This window comes from Poecilia reticulata, chromosome 19, assembly GCF_904066995.2.
Source record: "Poecilia reticulata chromosome 19, P_reticulata-male-v2, whole genome shotgun sequence".
Classification (NCBI taxonomy): Eukaryota; Metazoa; Chordata; class Actinopteri; order Cyprinodontiformes; family Poeciliidae; genus Poecilia; species Poecilia reticulata.
Window position 1 is genome coordinate 817,533 of NC_088848.1, and position 27,143 is coordinate 844,675.

At 47.7% G+C, this 27,143-nt stretch overlaps 2 protein-coding genes and 1 long non-coding RNA gene across 7 annotated transcripts in view; 1 reads left to right on the forward strand and 2 right to left on the reverse strand.

Moving 5' to 3' along the window:
- Nucleotides 1-3,526: 3,526 nt before the first annotated feature.
- The window catches only part of snx29 (sorting nexin 29), a 116,912-nt gene continuing 93,295 nt past the window's right edge, over nt 3,527-27,143 (reverse strand). For 2 of the 4 annotated variants that reach the window (XM_081601152.1, XM_081601151.1), the window contains 3 exons: nt 20,337-20,477; nt 12,850-12,989; nt 3,527-4,186 (listed from right to left, as the gene is read on the reverse strand). In XM_081601152.1, coding sequence (XP_081457278.1) covers nt 4,060-4,186; nt 12,850-12,989; nt 20,337-20,477 — 408 coding nt within the window. In that variant the 3' untranslated portion in view covers nt 3,527-4,059. Of the gene's footprint in view, nt 4,187-8,975; nt 9,618-12,849; nt 12,990-20,336; nt 20,478-27,143 lie in introns of those variants that run through there. The other 2 variants (XM_081601153.1, XM_081601154.1) reach the window with 2 other exon arrangements.
- Nucleotides 15,784-19,518, reverse strand: LOC103481024 (uncharacterized). Its single transcript, XR_536215.3, has 2 exons — nt 19,427-19,518; nt 15,784-17,657 (listed from the first exon to the last, which is right to left on the reverse strand). It is a non-coding gene; the product is annotated as an uncharacterized LOC103481024 (long non-coding RNA).
- On the forward strand, nt 19,514-25,629 carry LOC145549206 (uncharacterized). 2 transcript variants are annotated; one of them, XM_081601156.1, is made up of 4 exons: nt 19,514-19,604; nt 23,301-23,396; nt 25,019-25,112; nt 25,342-25,629. In XM_081601156.1, exons 1-4 carry the CDS (start codon nt 19,544-19,546, stop codon nt 25,394-25,396), a joined length of 306 nt encoding a protein of 101 aa, XP_081457282.1. In that variant the 5' UTR covers nt 19,514-19,543; the 3' UTR covers nt 25,397-25,629. The 2 variants fall into 2 exon arrangements, 1 of the variants encoding a protein (XP_081457282.1); XR_014085185.1 differs by lacking the exon at nt 23,301-23,396 and having other exon boundaries at nt 25,019-25,223.

The window sequence follows — 27,143 nt, forward strand, 5'->3', positions numbered from 1 at the left end:
TCCTCAGCTCAGCCCTCCTCTTCCTCAGAACAGGAAGGATCCTGTTGTCAGCGGAGAACAAATCAGGCTGACCTTTGATTGTTGACCTTGGATGGATGACCTTGGATGGATGACCTTGGATTGAAGTGTGAAGGTCACGCCTCTGGCTTGTTTTCGTGTTTCTGCAGGTCGGGTTCTGGGCTCGTTTGGTTTTGTCTGTTCTGTTAAAATCTCTGGATTCTTTGTGAATAAATGATCTTCGCTTCCTGTAACGGCTGAGATCATAAAAAACGTGATTTTCAGCCGATTTGGGGCAGAAAATGAGATCAAACCTGAACAGACTGAGGTCTGAAAGGCGTCTCCTCGTGGCTCCGCCCACCGTTTCCGTTTCCAGGACCAGCAGGCGACGCGGTGCAGCTGCACTTCCTGCGGTGCAGCTGCACTTCCTGCGGTGAGGATCCCTCCGGCTGATTGGCTGAGCGTCTCTCAGCCTCGCTGAGCCGCTGATTGAATCAAACCGAGCAGCGAGGGGCGAAGCGTCCTGCTGGAAACCGTCCACTTCACTCTGCAGAACATTTCACTGAAACGATTCGACCCAAAAACGTCCGGAGACGAGATCGGACCGGGATCCAGAACCGGACGAGTCCGAAACGTAAACACCAAATATGACCAAATATTCTGCTGCTAACAGAAGACAAGAGATCGTTTGAATAAATCCTTCAGATTGACGAACAGATCCGGGTGAATTATTTCACTTTATGAGGAAAACTGTTGAAATAACGATTATTATTTCTGGACTTCTTCTGTGGTTTCAGGACGATTTCCTTTCATCTATTAGTTTAAAATCTGATTTTAATCCAAGAGTCAGAAAAGTTTAAACTGCTGAAGTGAATCTTAAAAGCAGTTTTTAACTTCTGTGATGAGGAAGAAGCATAAATTATTTTCATTTTCTAACATGTTGACGTAAAATTCAAAGTAAAAAAACATTTTGAAAAGATGAATCGGATCTTCAGGAACTTTTCTCCTCTTCAGTGAAACCAGTTTCCAGGTCAGGATCTCACAGCCCGGCTCACCTTTGACCTCCCGCTCAGGCAGGAAGCGGTTAGCCGTTAGCTTCTGTTGGCTAGCAGAGGAAGAGGAGGAAGGAGGAAGATCAGCATCAGGATCTCCTGGTTTATCTGCTGCTGGATAAAGAACCAGAACATGTAGATGCTGCAGCCATCAGATTATTTTAGTGAGAAATCTGCTCAGATTTCATCCTGATGACGACAGGAAGGCGTCGGCAGCCTGAGGATCCACTTCCTGCCCTGAAGCAGAACAAATGAGGAAAAAACCCAGAAATAATCCACCTGCAACCAGAACCTCCAGAACCAGAACCTCCAGAACCAGAACCTCCAGAACCAGGAGGGCAGAGCGGCCGGCTGCTGAACGTGACGCAGGGCCGCGGAGACATGGCGAGGTAATGAGGACGGGGCCCTGGGGGGCTGAGGGGGGCCCAGGGCCCCGGGAGGTCCGGTTCTGATAGAACAAACTCTCCTATCCACTGATTGGTCTGCGCCTTACCAGAGGCACCAAACCTCCACGCCAGTTAGCCAGTTAGCTAGTTAGCCATTTAGCCACCTCTCTCTACTTCCTGTTTATTCCAGCCATGCGAAGCACAAACATCTGATGACATCACGCTGAGCGTAACCTGATTCGCTCCAAACCAGGAAATGGAAACACGACTCATTATTCGCTTTTTCTTCCTCTGGATGGAAGCTAAGCTAACGGTCAGGCTAACTTCTAGAAAGTTTAAAAGGAAAAGTGAATTAGATCTGATGGCTCCTCTTCCTCCCCCGATATACAAAATACTTTGTTTCATTTCTCATGTAATGAAGATGATGAGAGAATAAAAGACCAAATCTGCTTCAGAGAGAGAGAAACCATGGCAACGTGACTTCAGCCAAACGTAAAGCGCATCTATTTACAGTTAATCTGCAATATTAATGTTTTCTTCTCAGAACATTAATCTGTAAAATTACAGATTCAGGAAGAGAAAAACTGACTATAGAAAACCTGCTTTATGTTCCCAGCATTTAATAAAATACGGAATATTTAACCAGCCAGAAGATTATAATCTAAAGGTTTTTGTTTCATGAAAAACCAGGAAGATGTTCCGTGTCAGCATTCAGCGCACATGGCCTACATTAGTCACTACGGTGTGTGTGTGTGTGTGTGTGTGTGTGTGTGTGTGTGTGTGTGTGTGTGTGTGTGATGTTAAACTCTGCCCCAAAGCAGCCATCCACAACCTTAATAAGCTTGTAACCAATTTTCTGGTCAGTGGTCAGAGGTTCGCTCGTGTTTCCTTCACCTCCAACTGAGCGAAACCAAAGTGCTGATCTATGTGTGTAGCTCTATCTGAGCGCTGATCTGTTCTGGTTTATGTTCTCAGCGCTTAAAACGCTGTGAGACGAGCAGGAAGCGCCGCGGCAGGATGACGCGGGACGGGACGGGACCGGACCGGACCGGACCGACACCGTACCGGAGCAAAAAACACGATTCAGCAACTTTTGAAGACGGATCAGAAAACGTTCTTCTGTTTGTGGAAACAACAGAATGTTCAAATAATAAAGTATCAAGTAGCCATTTAATAATAAACCAAAAAAAAAAAGCTCATCAACTGTTAGCAGCTAGCTAGCTAATAGCTGCCATTTGCAGTTACTGACTGCAAATTGTTAATAGTGGCAACTATTTATAGTTTAATAAGCTGTAAACAATAAAATATCAACAAACTTTATTTCAGACACTTCGTTTACTGATATGACATCCTGGCCATAGTTTTGCTAGCAATAGCATTGTAGCTTCTGCTAATGTTAGCGCTGTGTGCTAGCTGTTAGCGCTTTGAGGACAGAACTGAGTTTATAACAGTTTTATTATGTAAACAGTTTTCATTGTTTTTTCAGTATTCATCTGAAGACTTGAACCAAATTCATGGAGTGGCGTTCCAGGTGCTAGCATAGCCACTTGCTAACTATGTTGAGGTTTTGTTTACAAGCTCAGTTCATTCATGTTGTGGCTCCAACATGTCGGACTGGAATCTGCTGCTGTTCACGTCTTTTAATTCATCTGAGAATAAAAAGTTTCTGGGCCGTTAAATGATCATATTCTGTTACGAAACTACAAAAATGGTGGAAATTTCTACGACCTGTAAGGGAGGCGCAGCGTGAAGTGCATCAGAACGAGCTGCTCTCAGGTCAGGGGTCAAAGTGGAGCCTGACCAAAACGTTGAAGTTCAGCTTTAAATAGGCCACAATGGATGAAAGCATAATGTGTTTCCTTTAAGGTTCTGGAACGGCCCGGTCCAACAGGAGGAGAGTCCATCGTCCATCAGCAGCTTGTTTTAAAATGTTTTTGGTTTCGGCTTCAGATGTTTTTTAGCCGCGAACGAACAGCAGAGCTGAAGGATCAGAGAAACTAAAGTTGGTCCAACATTTTTAACCCAAACAAAAGTTTTCAGAACAACTGAAGGGATTTTTGAACCCAAACGCTGAAATGACTGCGGCTCACAGAGTTTTTCAGTTTTGGCTTTAATAATCTCATCGCCGTAGCAACATGACGCCATCGAGTCGTTGGAAACCAGGAAGGCCTAATCTGAGCCAAATTACAGATTATTCATGGTGTCGCTTGGCTCATCCGATCCTCCCGTTTCCCAGAATCCTCCTCTGCTATCGTAGAAAACAGAACGAGTCGCCGTGGCGACGACACGATCCAGCACATTTATAAAAGCAACGACAGGACAGAGAGAGTAACAATAACAACAAAGGCAGGGAGGAGGAATGCCAGCAGTGTGAGGTCCAGTCTGGCACTGGGACAGCTGATGACCCCTGACCTCCCCCAGGTCCAGGAGAGAAGCTACAAAACATGGTAGGCACTGTGAAGACTTCAACTACAAAAGTGAGTAAAAGTCCCAGAACCGGTTTGATCTGAGGCAGAACCGTCCGGACCCGGTTCTGGATGTTTGGGTCGGCCGGAAGCGCCACCAGTTTAAATAAATCTCCACAGCGGCCCCTGAACGTCCTCAGAGTCTGTGCCGTCCCGGGGTCAAAGGTCGCCGCTCTGCGGCTCGGGTCGAGCGTCCTGCGTGCGGCTGCGGCCCAGTCGGGGGAAGCGGGACGAGGTTCTGGACCGGGGCGTCTTGGAGCCGCCTTCGTTCCCCTGGAGGGCGTCTCTGCAGGACGGGGACAGAGGAGGGACATGTTAGCTCCGGCCAATGAAAACAGACCGTCAGTGATGTCATCGTCTCAGCTGATTGGGCGGCCTTTAAATAAGTGATCATTTAAATGATCACTGGTTGCCATGGTTACGCACTGTTTTAACGCTGTTTTAACGTTAGCTAGCATGCTGTTAGCATACCACAGCATGCTAGCTGCTAGCATACCACAACTGAATTATAAAATAAGTTCTGCTTCCAAACCGACGTAACGAACTGGAAACATTTTAGAAACCAAAACGAGTCAGAAGGTGATAAACGATGAGAAAATGTGAAATTAGAAATATTCACATGTGTCCGCGGCAGAGAGGTGAAGTATTCACATGTGTCCTGTCGCTAAGCATGATGGGAAGCTGCATCCTGACGCTAAGCATGATGGGAAGCAGCATCCTGACGCTAAGCATGATGGGAAACTGCATCCTGACGCTAAGCATGATGGGAAGCAGCATCCTGACGCTAAGCATGATGGGAAACTGCGTCCTGACGCTAAGCATGATGGGAAACTGCATCCTGACGCTAAGCATGATGGGAAGCAGCTGCGTCCTGACGCTAAGCATGATGGGAAGCAGCTGCGTCCTGTCGCTAAGCATGATGGGAAGCAGCTGCGTCCTGACGCTAAGCATGATGGGAAGCAGCTGCGTCCTGACGCTAAGCATGATGGGAAGCAGCTGCGTCCTGACGCTAAGCATGATGGGAAGCAGCTGCGTCCTGTCGCTAAGCATGATGGGAAGCTGCTGCGTCCTGTCGCTAAGCATGATGGGAAGCTGCTGCGTCCTGTCGCTAAGCATGATGGGAAGCAGCTGCGTCCTGTCGCTAAGCATGATGGGAAGCTGCTGCATCCTGTCGCTAAGCATGATGGGAAGCAGCTGCGTCCTGACGCTAAGCATGATGGGAAGCAGCTGCGTCCTGTCGCTAAGCATGATGGGAAGCAGCTGCGTCCTGACGCTAAGCATGATGGGAAGCAGCTGCGTCCTGTCGCTAAGCATGATGGGAAGCAGCTGCGTCCTGACGCTAAGCATGATGGGAAGCAGCTGCGTCCTGTCGCTAAGCATGATGGGAAGCAGCTGCGTCCTGACGCTAAGCATGATGGGAAGCAGCTGCGTCCTGTCGCTAAGCATGATGGGAAGCAGCAGCGTCCTGTCGCTAAGCATGATGGGAAGCAGCTGCGTCCTGACGCTAAGCATGATGGGAAGCAGCTGCGTCCTGACGCTAAGCATGATGGGAAGCAGCTGCGTCCTGTCGCTAAGCATGATGGGAAGCAGCTGCGTCCTGTCGCTAAGCATGATGGGAAGCAGCTGCGTCCTGTCGCTAAGCATGATGGGAAGCAGCTGCGTCCTCTCGCTAAGCATGATGGGAAGCAGCTGCGTCCTGTCGCTAAGCATGATGGGAAGCAGCTGCGTCCTGACGCTAAGCATGATGGGAAGCAGCTGCGTCCTCTCGCTAAGCATGATGGGAAGCAGCTGCGTCCTGACGCTAAGCATGATGGGAAGCAGCTGCGTCCTGACGCTAAGCATGATGGGAAGCAGCTGCGTCCTGACGCTAAGCATGATGGGAAGCAGCATCCTGACGCTAAGCATGATGGGAAGCAGCTGCGTCCTGACGCTAAGCATGATGGGAAGCAGCTGCGTCCTGTCGCTAAGCATGATGGGAAGCAGCTGCGTCCTGACGCTAAGCATGATGGGAAGCAGCTGCGTCCTGACGCTAAGCATGATGGGAAGCAGCTGCGTCCTGACGCTAAGCATGATGGGAAGCAGCTGCGTCCTGTCGCTAAGCATGATGGGAAGCAGCTGCGTCCTGTCGCTAAGCATGATGGGAAGCAGCTGCGTCCTGTCGCTAAGCATGATGGGAAGCAGCTGCGTCCTGACGCTAAGCATGATGGGAAGCAGCTGCGTCCTGTCGCTAAGCATGATGGGAAGCAGCAGCGTCCTGTCGCTAAGCATGATGGGAAGCAGCTGCGTCCTGACGCTAAGCATGATGGGAAGCAGCTGCGTCCTGACGCTAAGCATGATGGGAAGCAGCTGCGTCCTGACGCTAAGCATGATGGGAAGCAGCTGCGTCCTGACGCTAAGCATGATGGGAAGCAGCTGCGTCCTGTCGCTAAGCATGATGGGAAGCAGCTGCGTCCTGTCGCTAAGCATGATGGGAAGCAGCTGCGTCCTGACGCTAAGCATGATGGGAAGCAGCTGCGTCCTGACGCTAAGCATGATGGGAAGCAGCTGCGTCCTCTCGCTAAGCATGATGGGAAGCAGCTGCGTCCTGTCGCTAAGCATGATGGGAAGCAGCGTCCTGACGCTAAGCATGATGGGAAGCAGCTGCGTCCTGACGCTAAGCATGATGGGAAGCAGCTGCGTCCTGACGCTAAGCATGATGGGAAGCAGCTGCGTCCTGACGCTAAGCATGATGGGAAGCAGCTGCGTCCTGTCGCTAAGCATGATGGGAAGCAGCTGCGTCCTGTCGCTAAGCATGATGGGAAGCAGCTGCGTCCTGACGCTAAGCATGATGGGAAGCAGCTGCGTCCTCTCGCTAAGCATGATGGGAAGCAGCTGCGTCCTGACGCTAAGCATGATGGGAAGCAGCTGCGTCCTGACGCTAAGCATGATGGGAAGCAGCGTCCTGACGCTAAGCATGATGGGAAGCTGCATCCTGACGCTAAGCATGATGGGAAGCAGCATCCTGACGCTAAGCATGATGGGAAGCTGCGTCCTGACATCATCATCGCTGGATGTTTGCTCATAATTTAAATCCAGAGCAGCTTCCAGTGTCTCCGTTATTTAGTGTTTGATAAAATCTTCGTGGATTATCGACTCAGATCAAAGCTCACGTTGGTCACATGACGCGCCGCACTTTTCCCATCACTCTGAGGGAAACTAATTTGGTCCAGCCGGTGACATCACTGGCCCGGTTGCCGGGGCAACCATCCTGTTGGCTGATCCCCGAGGCTGATAGGATGGGGCTGAGCGAGAGGCGGCGGTCAGACGGAGGAAATGAAACGACCCGATTCCATCCCAACCTGGCAACCCGAGGCGCGAGGAAGGTCTGTGAGGGCGGGCCAGACAGACCTCTGGGTCCGGACTCGGTCCAGGCGGCTCGGTCCGCCTCACTAAAAAGAAAACTCTGCCATCTGATTGGCTGAAGGTGGCGACATTTGGGCCAATGATCAGCCAGGAAGCAGAGAGAGAAACTTTAACTGACCAAAGATGGAGTCAATGAAAGTCCCCACAAAGATAGCCAGGCAAGCATAGGTGTGTGTGTCTGTGGGTGTGTTTGTGTGCGTGTGTGTGTCTGCATGTGTGTGTGTCTGTGGGTGTGTGTCTGCGTGTCTGTGTGTGTGTCTGCATGTGTGTGTGTCTGTGGGTGTGTGTCTGCGTGTGTGTGTGTGTGTCTGCGTGTGTGTGTGTCTGTGTGTGTGTGTGTCTGCGTGTGTGTGTGGGGAGTGTGTGTGTGTGTCTGCGTGTCTGTGTGTGTGTGTGGAGTGTGTCTGTGTCTGTGTGTGTGTGTTGGGCCGCACAGGTTGCTCATTACAGTGAATTTGAATCATTTTCCTCTGGATCAGGAGCGGCTCTTCCTCCCCATTGGACCGGCACCAGGCTGGTTCTGTTAGACCCGGTCCAATCAGGTCCAAACAAGGCTACATCACCAGAACTGCTGCTAAACTGCAGAGCAGAACCGGCCAGCCGCCTGGTCTGTTCATGTGTCGGATTAATTGAGTTTCTGGGTTTTTCTCTGCGTGTCTCGGTTCCCCATTCGGACGTTTTATTGATTTGTGCAGCGTAATAACTTTCCGCCGCACGGCTGGAATATTAATAATGCGAACGCCGAGGAAGCTAATTAGAGTAAACAGCTACACAAATGCTGGCATAAATCAAAATGAGTGTGGAGGAGGAAAAAGCCGAGCGCTAAACGGTCTTAATAAGAAACTTGTCTTCACAAACATGAACTGATGGAATCCAATGGCTGCTGGAGGCTGAAGCCTGGAGACGTTTGATTTCCCTGAGGCAGGTGGAGCTGCATGCTAACTGTGATAGCATTTAGAGATGCTAACTGATAGCATTCAGCATGTGATGCTAACTGACAGCATTTAGCATGTGATGCTAACTGATAGCATTTAGAGATGCTAACTGACAGCACTTAGCATGTGATGCTAACTGTGGCAGCATTCAGCATGTGATGCTAACTGATAGCATTTAGCATCACATGATGAGATGCTAACTGTCAGAGTCGCTGATATCAGAGTGCAGAACGGGTCGTCCACTGGAATGGACATGAAATATTTCTGGGTCTAAACCAATAAATACTTTATAATTTGAATTTTATTGGTTGATGCTAATAATGATGGGGCTGCACAGTGGCGCAGTTGGTAGAGCAGCAAGAAGGTTCTGGGTTCGATTCCCGGTCTTTCTGCATGGAGTCTCCATGTTCTCCCTGCATGGTGGGTTTTCTCCAGGTTCTCCGGTTTCCTCCCACAGTCCAGAAACATGACTGTCAGGTTAACTGGTCTCTCCAGATTGACCCTAGGTGTGAGTGTGTGTGTGTGGTTGTGTGTCTCTGTGTGTCTCTGTGTTGTCCTGCGACAGACTGGCGACCTGTCCAGGTGACCCCGCCTCTCGCCCGGAACGTTAGCTGGAGAGGCAGCAGCACCTCTTTACCCCACTGAGGGACAAGGAGTTAGAAAATGGATGGATGGATGGTATAGACGAAAAGCAGAACACCACCAGAGGAAAACTTTAATTTGTTCATTTTTCTGCAGTTAGTTTGGTCTCTAAAAGCGTAAACAGTTAATCAGCAGCACTATTGTTTATTAATTTACTAATTAAACACTTCAACACAGGAAGTCTGTCCTTTTCTCCTTCACTGCCTCCTATTAAACATAAATAATGAGCATCCATAAATGCTTTCATGATATTTCAGCCAACTGAAGGTGGCCTAGTCAAAGTCTTGCGCCCTCGTTGCTGCATCGAGGAGTGGATGGTAATTGAACCTGCAACCCTCTCTCTTCCCTGGAGCTGTGATGATTCAGATTTTAAATTTAATAATCCTGGGTAACCAGTAATTTATGCTGTGAAAGCAAACACTGACATCCATCTGAGAGCTTTAATTATGAACCACTTTGTGCCAAACGTGACCCGAGTGAACCATCTGAGCGCTCATCCTATCTGTGCTGACAGCGGGTCAGGCTGCAAGGCTCCGGTTCACTGATCTTTTCTCTCCAGCTCCACAGAAATGGCTAATTATGAGCATTATGCAGCGTCGCATTGTCATTACTAAGGAACAACACCAACCCTCTGCTCAACGTCTCCTCTTCCTGTTTGGTGTCTGGGAATCACCCTCCAATCGCCTCAATGTGTTGCCATGGTTACCACAGCGCTGCGTCCAGATCCTCATTCAGTTCCTAGAATGAATTTAATGAGCTGCTTCTAAAATCACAGATCTACAAACTCATCCTACCGCGTTGTTGGTGCGCGTCGAGTTTTCAGGACAGAAAAACTGAGCTAACCGCAGACTCACAATTATTCATACCACCTGCAGGTTCAAAGGTCAAACAGTTTTCATTCAACTAATACATTTATGTTGGGCAGGAAGCCATTAGCGTTAGCTTCAGCTAAATACCATGTTGGTGTAGCGCTTTAGCGTTAGCTTCAGCTAAATACCATGTTGGTGTAACGCTTTGGCGTCAGCTAAATACCATGTTGGTGTAGCGCTTTAGCGTTAGCTTCAGCTAAATACCATGTTGGTGTAGCGCTTTAGCGTTAGCTTCAGCTAAATACCATGTTGGTGTAGTGCTTTAGCGTTAGCTTCAGCTAAATACCATGTTGGTGTAACGCTTTGGCGTCAGCTAAATACCATGTTGGTGTAGTGCTTTAGCGTTAGCTTCAGCTAAATACCATGTTGGTGTAGTGCTTTAGCGTTAGCTTCAGCTAAATACCATGTTGGTGTAACGCTTTGGCGTCAGCTAAATACCATGTTGGTGTAGCGCTTTAGCGTTAGCTTCAGCTTCAGCTAAATACCATGTTGGTGTAGCGCTTTAGCGTTAGCTTCAGCTTCAGCTAAATACCATGTTGGTGTAATCAGCTAAATACCATGTTGGTGTAGCGCTTTAGCGTTAGCAGAGTAAATGTTAGTAATTAGCGCTGGTTTCTGCTGAAGAGATTTATTTCTGCAATGTTTATGTTTTATAAAAAGCTTAAATGATTTTTGACGAGTTATTTTTTAATGAAATACTAATAAAAACAGCCCTGATCCTTATTTTTATCGTCTCGTCATTTAGTGATTCTCCACACAGCTGATTTCTCACCAGAGACAAACTGCTTGTTGGAGTGAAAATGGTTTAAAATCCAAACGTTTAGCTGTGTAAATTATTTATGTGTGTATTAAAGGTTTTGTGGCTCCAGTGGCCTTTATTTGCTGTATTTAATGAAAATGTTTATGTACTGACAGAGATTTAAATTCATGTCCTGGCATCAGAGCATCTGGATCAGTTATGAAGTTTCTGTAGCGTTAGCAGCAAACCGGCGCCGTATGATGGCGGGCGGCTGCAGAGCGCCAACGCCCCGCCGCCGCGCCGCTGCGTTCAGCGGGCGTCTCCAGGGAGGAAGTGACATTCAGGGCAGACGGGTGGCACATCACGTCCGCCGACTGATCGCTAAGTGGAAACAGATGTGGAACATGGACAGAAGATGAGAGGAGGTTTGGATCGCGCGGTGGGCGGGCGGCCAAAGCTGCAGACACTTTGCTACATGAGAGTGACTGAGAAACGAGGAACTTTTATTATTTATGTGTGTAAAAACTGTGCAGTTTGTCTGGAGGAGGTTTGACATTAATCCTGTGTGTAAGAGCGAAGCAGCTGGGACGGCTGAGTCTTTGTCAATGTATGCTAGATTAAACTGGATAATAATGCTACGCTAAACCGACAGCCAGTCATTTCTCTTTATCTTTAAATGTGAAATCACAGCATTACTGCTTTACTGATTCTGTTTTTCCTCCTTTAAACCTCGAATGTTTCAGATCATCAAACGTTTTAATCTCAGGGAAAGAACCTGAGTTTCCCATGAGGGAGCAGCAGCTGATACCGAGCCGTTAGCACCTCCAACCCGCTCTGCTCTCACTTCATTCAGAAACACTGGGGCGTCTTAAAGGGCCAGGATTCTGTGTTTTCCAGGCACACGGAGCCATTTTACACAACATCAAGCAATTATGTTACCTTCTGTTGCTAGAAAGTGCTACATCAAATATGACTGAAAAGAAACGTCACTTCCTGATTTAACATCTTGAAATTGGGCCTCTGTCTCCTTAAGAAGCTCCTGCTCTTCCTGAAGCTCCGCCTCCAGGAAGTCATCCCAACATGGCTCCTCTATTAACCCTTTAACGTTTCTACCAGTGTTGCTAATTGCTGATGGCTAGTCTGGAGGAGCTGAGTAGGGGAGGAGCTAAACCTCAGGGGCGGGGCTAGGTTCACCCAGGCATTTTAACAGTTCAATGGTTGCCATGGAGATGAAAGGATTCCTCAAACAAGAAAGAATCAAAGCATCACTTCAGGTTTGATTTTATAACATGACAGATTCAAAACGTGGATTTTACGTAAAACTGCCCCTTTAATGAAGGACCTATTAAAGGCCAGACCACAGGCTTTCATGGCGGCGGCGGCTTGGGATCTACATGGCGGCCTGTGACCAACATGGCGGCCTGTGACCAACATGGCGGCGGCCTGTGACCAACATGGCGGCCTGTGACCAACATGGCGGCCTGTGACCAACATGGCGGAAGCCTGTGACCAACATGGCGGCCTGTGACCAACATGGCGGAAGCCTGTGACCAACATGGCGGCCTGTGACCAACATGGCGGAAGCCTGTGACCAACATGGCGGCTTGGGATCAACATGGCGGCAGCCTGTGACCAACATGGTGGAAGCCTGTGACCAACATGGCGGCTTGGGATCAACATGGCGGCAGCCTGTGACCAACATGGTGGCAGCCTGTGACCAACATGGCGGCTTGGGATCAACATGGCGGCTTGGGATCAACATGGCGGCGGCCTGTGACCAACATGGCGGCGGCCTGTGACCAACATGGCGGCCTGTGACCAACATGGCGGCCTGTGACCAACATGGCGGCCTGTGACCAACATGGCGGCGGCCTGTGACCAACATGGCGGCCTGTGACCAACATGGCGGCCTGTGACCAACATGGCGGCCTGTGACCAACCTGGTGGCGGCCTGTGACCAACATGGCGGCCTGTGACCAACATGGCGGCGGCCTGTGACCAACATGGCGGCCTGTGACCAACATGGCGGCCTGTGACCATCATGGCGGCCTGTGACCAACCTGGTGGCGGCCTGTGACCAACATGGCGGCCTGTGACCAACATGGCGGCGGCCTGTGACCAACATGTCGGCCTGTGACCAACATGGCGGCGGCCTGTGACCAACATGGCGGCCTGTGACCAACATGGCGGCGGCCTGTGACCAACATGGCGGCGGCCTGTGACCAACATGGCGGCGGCCTGTGACCAACATGGCGGCGGCCTGTGACCAACATGGCGGCTGCCTGTGACCAACATGGCGGCGGCCTGTGACCAACATGGCGGCGGCCTGTGACCAACATGGCGGCGGCGTGTTTCCACTTACTGGCAGAACGGTACCAGAGCCAGCAGCGTCTCTTTGGTGGGCCGGGCGGTGAACTCTGGCAGCGCCTGGATCAGCTTGTTCATCACGGTGCGCAGGTAGCCCTGCAGCTGCTTCCTCCGCTCCTCCACGAACTTCGCATCCTGCAGGCAGAGAGACGAGGAGGAATGAAGCTTCAACACCTGCAGAGTAACATCTACGGTCAAACTGCAAATGGCCGATGATTCTACCAACGGTCCGGTTTGTCCCACAACGTGAACAATATCTGGGTTTATTGAGCCTCACAGGGAGGAAGACGTGGTTGTCACATTTTCATCATTTATATGTTTATAAATGTTCCAAACTAAATATTTAATCAAAAGCTAATTACTAAGCTCCAAATTAAAAAATAATTTTCCAAACTAATTATAAATAAACATTTAGCTACCAACCTAAATATTTAGCCAGTAGCTAATGTGCTAGCCAGCAGGAAGAGTTTATATAGGTCTATCACAGAAGGCTTTTATTTTGATAGTCTACTTCCACTTATCACTAAACAAATTAGCATATTAGCTAAATATTTAGTCAGCATGCCAAATATTTACTTTGTAAATAAGTATTTAGTGAAACTAAATATTTATTTTGGAGTTAAATATTTAGTTTAAAAACTACATATTTAGTGTGAAACTATGGGATTTATAAATTAACAAGGACAAAACCACCATGTTTCTCTGTCAGACTAAATAAACTAAATTATTCCTGTTAGTTTGTGTGGCTCATGCTGCAGGGACCCCCTGCTGGGAGCCACATGGCCACAGTTAGCTCGGCTACTCAGCGTCCAGGACGGCTCAAACAAAGCCTGGGCAACGCGCCGCGTTGCTGCTGGGGGCGGGCGTTGGCAAGTAGCAACGCGGCGCAGCAACGCGGCGCAGCAACGCGGCGTTGGCGCGCAGCAACGCGGCGTTGGCGCGCAGCAACGCGGCGCAGCAACGCGGCGCAGCAACGCGGCGCAGCAACGCGGCGCTGCCAGCAGCAACGCGGCGCAGCAACGCGGCGCAGCAACGCGGCGCAGCAACGCGGCGCTGCCAGCAGCAACGCGGCGCTGCAACGCGGCGCAGCAACGCGGCGCAGCAACGCGGCGCAGCAACGCGGCGCAGCAACGCGGCGCAGCAACGCGGCGCAGCCAGCAACCCGTTTTAAAAATATTGCTCTGCTTCTCATCCCACTGCAGGTCAATTCGATCAGTTCTGCCTGAAACAGCTGAGCTGCTCACATTATTCTGAACTGCAGCAAATAATGAGGCTGAAGGAGAGAAAACGAAACCAACACTGAAGGTCAGAATTATTTATTAATAAACCATTTAGAGGAGAGAAAAACTGCAGCTGAAAAATTCATCGACTTCCACCTGACCTGCTAAAACCTGCAGCTGGTACCGACACGACCCGGTTCACCTACTGAATGTGGCTCCCTTATGGAGCAACTTTTACTGGTTCTGCCCCAGTTCAACCCGGCCAGAACCGACATCCAGCGCAGCTCTTCCTGCTGGGTAAAAACTGAACCGTGCGGAGCGCAAGTGACTCGGCTGACAGCAGAACGCGCTCGCTGATCGGTCCGCGATCAAGAACGAAAGATGTGAAGAGAAAAAGAGAGAAAAGAGAAAGAAGGAAAGAAAAAAGAGACGAGCAAAGATGGAAAGAATAAAAAACATTTGGATCATGAAATGGGGAATTCTCCTTTAAACAATCATCCTGACCTGGAAAACCCTTAAATTCCAGGTTTTTCCAGGAGGTGACGGAACGCCCGGGTCTGTGGGAATCACTGCGTCCAAACAAAGCCGTGAAACGACGTGAACGTCTGCCACTGAGTCGCTAAGCGTCTCTCCAACATGGCCGCAGCAGCAGCGAGGCCAGAGGAGAACTGCATGCTGGGCCAGCAGGACGGGCAGGAGGGAAAATGGCCGCCTTCACGCTGCGTCAACAATGAGAGACGCTGCAGCGGTAATGAGACTAATGAAAGTTGTGACAGGTGTTTGACACAGATATTATGACAGCTGAATATTTCCTCCCACTCTTTGGGATCAGAAGATATTTCCCTGTTGCTGCTTTAACCATCAGCAACTTCTGACAAGTCGGATACGCAACAAGTCCTAGAAACTCCCATCCAGCAACTTTCACATGCTGCCCTGTTCCAACATGAGTCAAACGGCTGAACTTCCCCTTCAATCTGCAGAAACCCAAAATAAACCTCCTGATGGTCCAGTCGACCCGGTTCTACTGGACCCAGAACATCTGCTCCACCTCCAGCTGCTCTGAGTCAAACCAACCTGTTCCCCTCCTGGCCTGTGGGGGCGCTGCACCAAGAACCACTGAAGGAAACGACACCAAAACCTCTGAAGACACTGAGAGCAACTTCCTTCTTCACCAGATGGAAACAAGATGGAGGATTTTAGCGGTTGGAGGATTTCTCTTTAGGCTAAAGACCAGGAGCCATTTTTGCTGCTAGCACTAGGCTAGCATGTTAGCTTTGGTTGGATTTACCCAGAATGCCCTGCGCTGTAGTCCACTTCCTGTTTGTGGAGCGGCCTCTGGTCTCTGGTACGGTTCAAACTGAACCAGAGTTCACTTCAACCGAACCCAGACTGAGGTTTGGAGGACCAGAGGTCAGAGGTCGATTAGAGTTCACACCTCACCAACAGACCAGATTTTAGGGGAAAACAGACTGGAGTCGGATTAAAGTGGGCTGGACTGGGTTGGTGCGAACGCGTCCAAAGTACCAGAGTTGTTTCTCTGGGTTCTGACCCGTTTGGAGTCCAGACCAGTGGAGTAAAGAGCTGCAGAGTCCAGCTCTGCTGTTAGCTTCGTTTCTGTTAGCCTTGCTTTCATCAATTACAAATAGACTGAGAATCTAAAAGTGACTTTGATACACAGGCACCCGTAAACACACACGCAGGCGCCAGCGGGGCTTTTATATTTTATTTCCAGCTAATGATGAAGAAATGTTAATGCTGGCTTTGCATTCTGGCTCTGATATTTGACTGCGAGACCTTCAAAGGCTTTTTTAACGGCGCCATGAATATCTGCTCAGCTGCACTTCGCTCTGCTGAGGATGAAACACACCAGCTGTCAGTGGTGATCAGGTAGCAGGGGAAATGAGCACACACACACACACACACACACTCACACACACACACACACACACACTGCTAACTGTATTACATGCCCAGGACTTTCAGCTTCATGCCTGTTAACATGCGCTCCCATGCAGAGACGCTGTCTGAAGCAGACTGACAGCTCAGTGAGGAGCAGCTGCAGCGGCGCTGCGATGGAGGGAAACTTCTGCTTCTCTGCTACCTGAACGGCAGCAGGCTGCTCACCGACGCACTCGTCAGTTCGGATGCAGAACGTGACGGCAGCCGTTCACTGGGGCTTAACGTTTGTTTCCGGCAGCTTCTGCAGAGTCAGAATTATTTTTATTCATCCATTTCCATCTAGAACCGATTGGAGGGTTCTGCCCCTTCATCAAAATTTCTCCAGAACATCCCAAGGATTCTCCAGGAGCAGACGGCCATCTTGGTCATTTCCATTAATTACAGACTTTAATACACAAACAGATTTAAACACATTGTTTTAACAGAGAGTGGTGGAACCTTTGTATTTGCGTGTTTCTGGTACGCCCATAAATCTGACGCACAGGTGACATCTACTTCTGCCATTTAAAATAATAAACTGCATTTCATTTTCATTGAGCTGAATTAATATTCAGTCTAAACCAGATGAGAGCGTCCAACTTTCTCTCCACAATAAAAGCCCTAGAATCCAATAATAACTGATATAAACATTTAAACGGAGTGGTTCACCTGCGGCATCGTCTCCGTCCCGGTCCAAATCGACGCGAGTCACCGGACTGAGCAGCGGGATTTCTGCAGAGGTTGTGGACTGTTTTGTGGTTTTGATGCTGCTCTGAAATTACCAGCACCACTTCAGCCAAAGTTTTGAAAACGGGGAACGTTTCTGGTAAACGAGGCGTTTCCTGGTCAGCCTTTGCTTCCTACAGCAGAGGTTCAGCTCCAAAGCCGCCATATTAACTCCTGGCTGCGGCGCCCGCCCGCCCGCCCATCGCCAGGTCATTCAGCCGTTTCCACGTCAGAGACGAGGCTGTGAAGCGAAACTTGGTTTCTTATTTAGTGACCTGAACTCTGCGTGGTGAGGGGTGTGAAAAGCAATCTGTCAAAATTAAACAGCGCCTTCAGATTTTTCTGTGTTTTTTTTTTTTTTAATGGTCAAAGATGGAAAATCTCTAACGCGACCTTTGACCCCGAGTGCAGATATCCATAGGGATGTTTTTGGAAATCTTTGTTCATTTTTCAAACATGTTGCCTGAGATCCGCAGGCAGATCAAACAGGATCATCATGAGTCCGTCTGAAGAGGAAAAGGGCCGACTCCAGGCGGGTCACAGCAGCTAGGTGACCTCTGACCTTTGAGGCTGCGCAGTCGCTGCATCCGCACTGCAGCCTCTTTCTCTCACGTTCTGCATTGTGTCATTTCAGTCCTGCTAACGAGTTTATCTGCATCTGCTGATGCTTCAGGCAAGACCGGCCAGCTGCCGATGCATCACACACACACACACACACACACACACAGACTGTTGGGCCTGTTGAATCGCTCCGTGCTGCAGCTCTCATCAATGTTTAGCCAAACATTTGATTTTATTCGCTGCTGCCGTCGTTCCTCCTCTCGCCTTCATGGCCGTCGAGTTTTGGGCTCCAGTGTAAAATATTTCTCTGCAGCTTTGATGGCGGGTCTGAAATCTACGACGGCGCATTATAGGGTCACTGTCAACAGAAAATATGAAGAAATGCGGTTTGGTCAAGCCAAACTACAATTAAAATAAAATAAGGCTACAATGAATCAAACAGCAAAATCTGCACCAAGAACAAAATGGTGCAAACTGGCTCCACAGACGTTAGTCCTCCAGGCCACTAGGGGGAGACAGAGTAACAACGTTAGCTACCAACTGTAGCGGTTGGTAGCTAACCTTGTTACTGAATCTGCTGTTCTGTAATATTGTGCATGAAGTATTTTCCTTCCTCCTCCACCAGACCGTCTTTACTGAGGGTCTGGTGGTCGACTCCCCCTGCTGGCCTGGAGGACTAACGTTTGTGGAGCCAGTTTGCAGAGTTTTATACTTGCTGCTGGGTTTTTTTGTGTTTAAATCTGTCGGTAGATCAGAGGTGTCCAAAGTGGGTTAGGCTCACCAGACTAACACACTTTCCCTCAACTGGGAACTTTCTAGAGTTTCACATTTAATTCTTCCTTCATGGAAAGTGTTAGGCACAAAGTATTTTTATTCCATTAGCCATGTTTTCTTTTAATCTTGGTTACTTTAACGTTTTTGAAGAAAGTTCTCATTTTTGTTGTTTGGGAATAAAAATATTTTTTATACCAAAATAAACTGAAAAAATTCCCCAAAATGTTTGTTTCGTTAAAACATTTAAAATTTAATGTATTGATGAGCATAAAAAATTCACAAAATGATTTTGTGTTTCTTAAAACAAAATGGCTCCTGAGTTCATCTGGTCACGAAATGTAACGGAGCTGCTTAGAGCCGGACGTTTGTGTTCATGAGTCATGAGGTCGTTTGGAGGTCACCTGGACGGACAGGAAGCAGAGGCCTACTGGGAACATCAGCAGCAAACTGAGTCACTGCTGCTGCTTCACAGATTAAATGAATATGTTGAAGCAGGGAAGCGGTTATATAACCACCATGGTAGGTCAACATGCACGTGGATTTACTAATTTTAGGATTTTAATTAATTTGCTGGTGAATTAATGGCTGTAACGGAGCATCCATGAGCTTTTAATACGACGGCTTTAACTTGTTATAAACTAACAGTCGAAAGGAGAAGACGACGAGTTCTGCTTTCATTTTGTTAGAAGCTTAACAGCAGCTCACCTGGAGGAGGAAAGGTGTTCACCTCTGAAAACCAGCAAAGACAACACACACACACACACACACACACACACACACACACACACACACACACACACACACACACACACACACTCTATAAACTGGGAGTGGGAGTATTTTACCAACTCACGATTTGATTCAAACCGATTCTTCATAATTTCTGCTTCAGTCGATCTGTGATCAAAGCATTTGTCAGACCGGAGCAGATCTGAACGACACATGGAGACATTAAAGAGTTTTAAATATTTATCCATGCTTAAAGTGAATCACTCCCTCTCTGAGTCCTCCATTTTGTTTTATCGAAGCGTCACAGACAGACAGCGCCACCTTTCTGCAGAGCGCCTTTAAATTTCCACCCAGGTGTCTTGAGCCAGTGTTTGGAGTTATTCAGTGAAAAATCATAAAAAATATGAAAAATTTAACATCGTGTCTGATAAACGTTTCTTAAAAATATTTATGTTGCCTGCAGATACAGAAACCAGATAGTGAAAGCAAAATATCAACGTTTCTTCACAAGCCCCGCCCACAACCTTCTAACCAATCACAGCGCTGCTCTCAGACCGGACAGTCTGACCAATCACATCCCGCCTCTGTGTTCCGTACCGGACCTTCTAACCAATCACAGCTCACCTCTCGGAGCTCTGTGCCGGAGGGAACTGTAGCTTGGCTCCGCTGTAGCTTAACTAGCTCCGTTTGTTCCTGACGTTCTCCGTCTACATTTGGTGAACTTTGAACTCGGTGAAGCTCATGTCCAGCAGCTCATGTCCAGCAGCTCATGTCCAGCTCGGTTTTCCTCCCAGAAATTCAGGTAAAAACCAAAAACAACTCAAATATTTTCCTTCAACGAAGACAGCCGCTTGAGTTTCTGCTGCTTCCCCTTTGTTTCTTTCTGCCGCGCGCACCGTCTCCATGGCAACGCCAGAACTCCCGCTTAGTTACAAGATGGAAGCCGACAGAGAGGCGGTCTGGTTTATTTTTAAAATGAATATTAGGACATTATGATGATTCTGAATCAATCTTTTGGCACACTGCTGGTAACAACAATCCATTCTGAAGAAATGCAACCAAACAGAGAGCGCTCTATCAAACTGCTGCTTTATGCTCAGATTTCCATGAAGCATCAGTGTGCGTGTGTGTGTGTGTGTGTGTGTGTGTGTGTGTGTGTGTGTGTGTTACTGAGCACACACACACACACACACACACACTGAGACACACCCAGACTTCACTAATCTGCCACTTAAATCTCAGGAAGCTTTAAAGCTTTATCCAGCTGCTTCCTGTTTCTCTCAGTCTGGCCTCAAATCTTTTGCTTCTGTTTTTGGTGATGAAGATGCTTTTTTTAAACCGGTTCAGTCCTTCGCTCTCCCTCACGGTCGTCTCACAGCCGAACCCAACAGAACCTGAGCTTTACTGGAAATCTGAACACTTTATTAGGTACACCCACCGGCTATCGAGCTGGAAACTTGACCTATTCGTACTGGATGTTGAATCAAAAGGCAATGCTTTGGCCCAGATCGCCATGGCAGCATCCAGACCTCACCTTGTTCCCAATGGCTTTCTTGGGTGGGAAGCTGAAGGTGTCCACCTGTGGGAACTGGGCCCTCAGCTGGTTGTGCAGCTCTCTGAACTCGGTGTAGCGTCTGTAGACGTTCCACTCGTTGTCCAGGATGCGGATGTAAACCTGGGGACAGGAAGACGCACCAGCCGTCAGTGATCTGAGTCAGGAACTGGGCCGAAGCCACACGGCGCCGGGCTGCGCTCTGCATGGAGGCTCCAGGATAAACGGTGACGACGGAGCGGCTCGTCCTTTTTCCACTCACACACAGAAACAGAACAGAAAGTGTGCAGTCGTGACGGCGCCGCCACCATTTCCATGCACCATTAGCTGCTTTATTCAGACTCATGAAAGATGGAGGGAGAGAGAGAAAGAGGGAGAGACGAGCCTATTAGAGGACAGAGAGGAGAGTCGGGTTTCATTCTCACTGAAGGAAAAACAGGCGACACAAAACACACAGGCAGCTGAAGAGCTTTTAACAAAAACAGAAACATGAACACAGACATCAGGATCCCAACGGGGAAAATACATCAATTAATTCAAGAATATAACTGGATAATATCTTCTCTGCTTGAGCCGCCAGCAGCCCTTCAACATCTTCACAGTTCAGGAAATCAAATGGCAGAAAAGCCCAAAGCAGAGGATGTGAAGCAGGAGGACATTAGCTGCTTCACACAAAGCAGCTTAATGGAAAACCTCCCAGGAAAACGTTACGCTGGGATCAGGTGGTTTTTATTAAACTCATGTTTCACTAAACGGCAATGGAAACATTTTTTCCACATCGTACGAGTCACATGATCAACATTCAGATGTTACTACTGGTGAAAACCATGAAGAAGACGACAGGAAGTGTTCTTCTTCATGGTTTGTTTCCGTTTGTTCAGAGACTCACTCTGTTCTTAAAGTCATTTCAACATGTTGAACCAATGACTCCAATGGAAAATGGCCGACAAAACGCCGCATGCGTAACCGCTCCCAAGTAGGCGGGGCTCATCACCGAGTCCTCTGATTGGCTGATAGATGGGCGGCGCTAGCGGCAGGAATTATGATCATCTCATGTTTACATCCGTCGCTGCCAAGATTAATGACTTACTGTGATTTTAATTTCATTTCGTATTTAATAGAAACAGCTTTTATAAAACTGTTTGTTTTTATTTCACGCGTTCGACTGGAAAACCTGGGATCCAAACTAACCATCTGTAAACAGACGTATTCATGGTTTAGCCAATAGACTCATATTTTCATCTCAGGTTGGATAAATTAAAATGCTGCTAATTTCAGGCTAAATGTGTTAAATGATCTTCAGCCTGAAACAGTTTGAGACAAACAGAAACACATTTAGATCCTTGAATGTAATCAGTTTTCACTGCCGTGTTATCAGAGGAAGCAGCTTTAAATCAGGTGAGCGGGTCCAAACAGAACCAGAACCAGAGAGTTTAACGGATCGAGGTTCGGCTCCAGCTGCACCCGACAGCGATGGTCTAATCAAAGTCCAGCATGGAGGGTTTTTATGTCCAGACGTCACTACCTGCAACTTCCAACCGATACGCTTCAACAGTGTGTGTGTCTGTCTGTGTGTGTTCGTGTGTGTGTGTCTGTCTGTGTGTGTGCGTGTGTGTCTGTGTGTGTGCGTGTGTGTGTGTCTGTGTGTGTGTGTGTCCGTGTGTGTGTGTGTGTGTGTGTCTGTGTGTCTGTGTGTGTTCGTGTGTGTGTGTGTCTCTGTGTTCGTCTGTGCGTGTGTGTCTGTGTGTGTCTGTGTGTGTGTGTGTGTGTGTATGTGAGAAAGTAAGCAGCGCCTGAACTCTCCAACTCGTTCTTCACACGACTATTTTGGTCCGGTGTGCCGATGAGTCCGACACGGCGGCCGGTTCCAGGAGAGCCTGTGAAACTCGGCGCTTCCATCGTCCAATTAACCAATTAGCGTCTCCTTCCGCCCACGCCCAGCCTGCTGGCCGCCGCAGAGAGGATGCTGGGAAAAAACTCACACTTTTACCTCCTGGCGTCCAGCAGCAGTCAGGACGGCTTCATCGTTTTCAGTTAAAACTCATTGTTAGTGTGGACTGTGTTCGCTTCAGTTTGGTTTTTATTGTTTGAAAATGCTTCGCTTCAGTTTAGTTTTTATCTGTTCAGTTATATTTTTAGTTTTTTTTAATACCAGGAACAAGAATCTATTTTTTTTTCAATAGTTGTAACAAAATCCCAGAAAACATCAGTTTGAGAAAATGTGTTAATTTCAAATGAAAACCCCAACATCTCAGGCATAAAGATTTACGCCAGAGAAACTTTCAGACTTTCATTTTCCCACTTTAATAACTGATCTGGCTCCAGATCAACTCTCATCCAAACCCCCGTGAAACGCAAAGTAATCCCAAATCGGATTTTAGCGCTTCTTCCTGACTTATGCCGACGTGGCGCCATCTGCTGGCAGAAACCAGCAACAACCAGAAACCTGGTGTGAACGAGACACAAACGGGGCACATTTTCCTGTAAAGTTTTGTCTGAGCGGCCCAATTAGACCAACAGGAAGTGGTTCTGAACGGCGTGGAAGCTCAGGAGCAAACCCAACAGGAAATGGACTCTGACTTGACTGGAACAGACCGATGCGTCCGTGTTGTGTTTTCTGATGCGATGCTGCCCAGCAGGAAGCCCAGATGAAGTGGCAGCAGCGGCTGACGTGATGGGAGCAGCAGCGCCGCTAATGGAGCGGAGCCGCTGCTGCCAGCACTTCAGGAGCGAAGCTCACAAGCTCTACACAGTCCAGGAAGGCAGCGAGGGAGGGACTTCCTGTTGGTTTTAATTCAGATAAAAAACATCTTTCACTTTTTCTGCCCTGCTATTCAGTCAGCAAATAAAAATATTTCTATACATATTTCATTAAAGTGAAATTTGTGTTGCTATCTGACCAATCAGGACGTCCCGTTGCAGTAAAAACTCATCTCTCCTCCACAGGACGTTTCTGTGAAACCATCACTGTGCCAAGCGGGAAACGGGCGGCCATTAAAGGTTTTAGTGCCAAGCAGTCACAGTTCTCAGCTAAAACAGAAAGTAGGTTGAGCTGCTGTCAGTTGGAGCCAGTTCAAGTTTCCCCCATGCAGATAGTGAATCTTCATCAGTGCAGACAGAGCGTCTGCTTAGAGGTTAACATTACTACGCCATCGCTGTGACTTTTAAAATGATTTTTAAGCTTTTTAGCATTTATTTAGCATCTCAAAGTTCAGATGATCACACCAGGAAATATTTTCACGTTTCTCAAACGCATCATGTTGGAAGGGGTTAAAGGTCACCACTGAACATTGCCAACATTAAACAGCTTTACATTTGATGCAAAACAAAACGGAAAAGGACGTAAACAGCAGCATAGAAACCGTTTCACGCTGAGATTCACTCGGATTAAAAATATAAGCAACAAACATTTAAATGTAACTTTTAACAGAGAAACTCAAAAGGTTTTATGTTAAAAATGAAACGAGCAGAAATCACTGAATTTCCATCACTGTTCTGGTTTTGTGATGTTTTTCTGTTTGACATGAAAAACATTTCAGAAAAATCACCTTGAACAATTTCAGCTTGTGACAAATGGCTGCAATTTACGACAACTTGATTACAGCCGGCAGGTTTCTGACGCGTTAGCGGCGCTGGAAGCACATCGCTGTGGTTTTGATGGAGTCGGATTAAATTCAGACATTAACTTTGCATCAAACTGCAGAAACACAGGAAAAGTGGATTTGTGAATCTGCAAGTAGGTCAAAGGTGAAGCATTAACTGGATTTTACGTCTGAAGCAGCGTTCAGAATGAGTCTTACGTTTCTGTACTGTTGGGATGAAACGTTAAAAACGTTGTCGTTTGTCGTTCGGCAGCTTCTGGTGCAGAATTATGATGCACAATAAAAATTTACATCAAGTCTGGAAACAAAACTGACAGACTGAATCTTCTGTTTGTGGGAAATGTTAGCATGTTCTTGGATTTTAATTCTTGATACAGTTGGACGTAATCAGTTTGTTAGTGGGGATGCTGTCAGTAGGTTGCCACGGCAACGGGTGTGCAGATGTAGCACAAGGCTAACAGCAAGAAAAAGAGAGTTTGAGGTTTTTATGCATTATTTTTCCTTTTCTGTGAGGCACTGCAGGTTATAAAGGTTAAACGATAAAACTGGACTTATTGTCTCGTTTGTTTATAAAACTTTGCAATATTTATAAGATAAAATTTCAAAAAGGAAAAGCAAACTATGTCTCCTTCAGTGACAATTATGTAAAATTAATTCTTCATTGTAAAAGACAGAAAATGTTTAGTCGTCTCCTGCATCTCCAGGAGAAAAACTAATTTATTAACCTGCACATCTGTAGTTTTCTCAGCTCATTTATACGATTCTGACCATATTTCATAGAGATCTGATAAGAAAAGAGACGTTATGAAGGTTTTTGCTCATCAGGACTGTCTGGTTTCATTGATTTGACTCGATCCCTGACAGCTAGCTTAGCGGCTAACAGGCGCCATTCTGAACATAAACGCCATGAAACTCCTTTTAAAAGGTTAATGAAATATAAAATAAATAAACAGTCAGCAGATTAATTTGAGGCAGATGCAGCATGTTTTATGTTTCTGGAAGCTGCTGAGTTTCTAACATCTCCTCTCATTACAGCCTTAAAAACAAAGTTTCCTGTTTCAGCCTCCTGTCTGACTCATAACGGCGGCGGCCCGCCCCCCGCGGTGACGGGCCGTAATGAAGCTTCAGACGGATCCAGAGGAAGCGAGCTGATGGGGTTCGTCTGACGTGATGAACTGTGACAAACCCGCTTCCATTGTGTTGCGTTTAAAAGGCCCATTAGAGCAGCGCTGTGATGAAAGCAGAACCAGTCAGCAGAACCGGGCCGGTACAGCGCCGCCGTTTACTGCCGCATGTCAGCCGCCGGCGCGGCGCGGCGAAGGGAAATGTCAGGGAAACGTTTCATCTTTACAGCATGTGAGTTTTATATTTGTCCACTGATTCAGGTGCAGAGTTGTTTCTTCATTGATCCGTGACAGCGACGCGTCATTCCCACGCTAACGAGGCTCACCTGCTCAGGGGAAGGAGGCCGATGCATAATTAACACCAACATTCAGTTATGGCTGCATTTCAACACAAGACGTCTGAATTCACACGGAAACAGACAGAACCTGCTAGCCTGTTAGCGGAGTGCTAAAAAATATATCCAAAAATCACAATTTTAATTTACTACGGTTCAGAATCAATTTAAAATGTCCTAAACTCAATAAAATAAACATAAAAACCAAACTAAACCCTTCGTCAGGCTCCATTTTGTAACAATGCAAACGCTCTACCGTCGCCATGGAGACGGTAGCATACGGTGTAGCTGAGCTACATGCTAACATCCGGTTTTTTTCTGCGTTCCTGCCACTAATTCGGCCGCAGTCGGTGTGAACGTTTTACAGCCACAGAGCAGGAACGTAAAAACTATCGATACGATTTAGCTCCGAGTACAGAGGTGGATCGGATCGGATCCATTTCCTGGTGAAAGAATCAGAATCGGGCCGTTCAGACTGCGGCCTACTGAACGGTGGAAGGAAAGGAGAGATCAGACCGCCGGCCTATTTTAGAGGAGGGAGCAAAGGAGCCGTCTCACGTCATCTCCTTTCTCTTCACGGATCGTTGTCGGCGTCCATTTACCTAATTATGCAGAAAATAGAAGTCATTTGGAGGATTTAGGAGGAGCGCAGTGAGACGGTGGCGAAGGGCAGGAAATGAACGTTAACGGTGTGGATATTCAGGATCTGCTCAGAGAAAGTCCTGATTACTCAGGCCGGTCATGAAAACACTGACATGCTTGTTCAGTTGGAGGTCAACCAACGTGAGATTTTACGCCCCGCTGCGTTGGAGCCGCCACTCCAGCAGGCAGTCAGGAAAAACGCCAACATGAGTCCAATCTCAGTCTTGGTTCTCATGTGACGTCACATTTTAACGGACAGCCATCTTGGTAGGCAGTTGCTATGACAACAATAAACAAGCACAGAACTAGCTCTCGTTCCTATAAAGTACTTTTAAACAATATAAGTACTTTATAACTACTTTAATACTCTGTCCGCCTGCGTAATACCAACATAAACATCAGTGATAGTTACTGCCGAACTAGCAGCGTTAGCTTAGCTAACGTCTCTGCTAGCTAACAGGGACAAGCAGCCTACGTGTTTGTTGCTACATGTTCTCACTCTGCCAGCAGCAGAACCTCGTTTCTGACACCAAGAGTTGGTACGTCCTCTAGAAACCCGTTTGAACTGTGACTGTGTGGATTCCAGGCTGTGAAGCTCCTGCTGGATCAACTCTTCCTGTCCGCTGAGCAGTGAACTGATCACAGTAGGAGGCCAGAGGCAGCTCGTTCTCACCGTCTGACTCGTTTCCGTTCTCCGGCCCACAGCTGACATTTTCCTTATATCCTCCCATCTTCCTCTACGCTTTGCTGGACCACCAAGATGGCGCCGATCACTTCCTGTTCAGATTTGTGGGAAACCAGGACAGAATGTAAAACTCCCAACAGATCAAATCCAGACGCTGCATCCTGTTAATCCAGATTACAGCGACGCGACGCAGCCCGTCCAGTCAAACGCTCCCTGAAGGTTTACGCGTTTCGCCGCTGATCCCGTCCTGAAATGCATTGTGGGTCGGGAGGTTTGGTTCTTACAGCCAAACGAAAGAGGAGAACAGTTTTAAAAGTTAATCTGGTGGGACAAAAATGAGGAGCTTAAAGTGGTTTGTGCTTTATTAGCTGCATAGAAATGTTTTATTAACGTAATCCGAC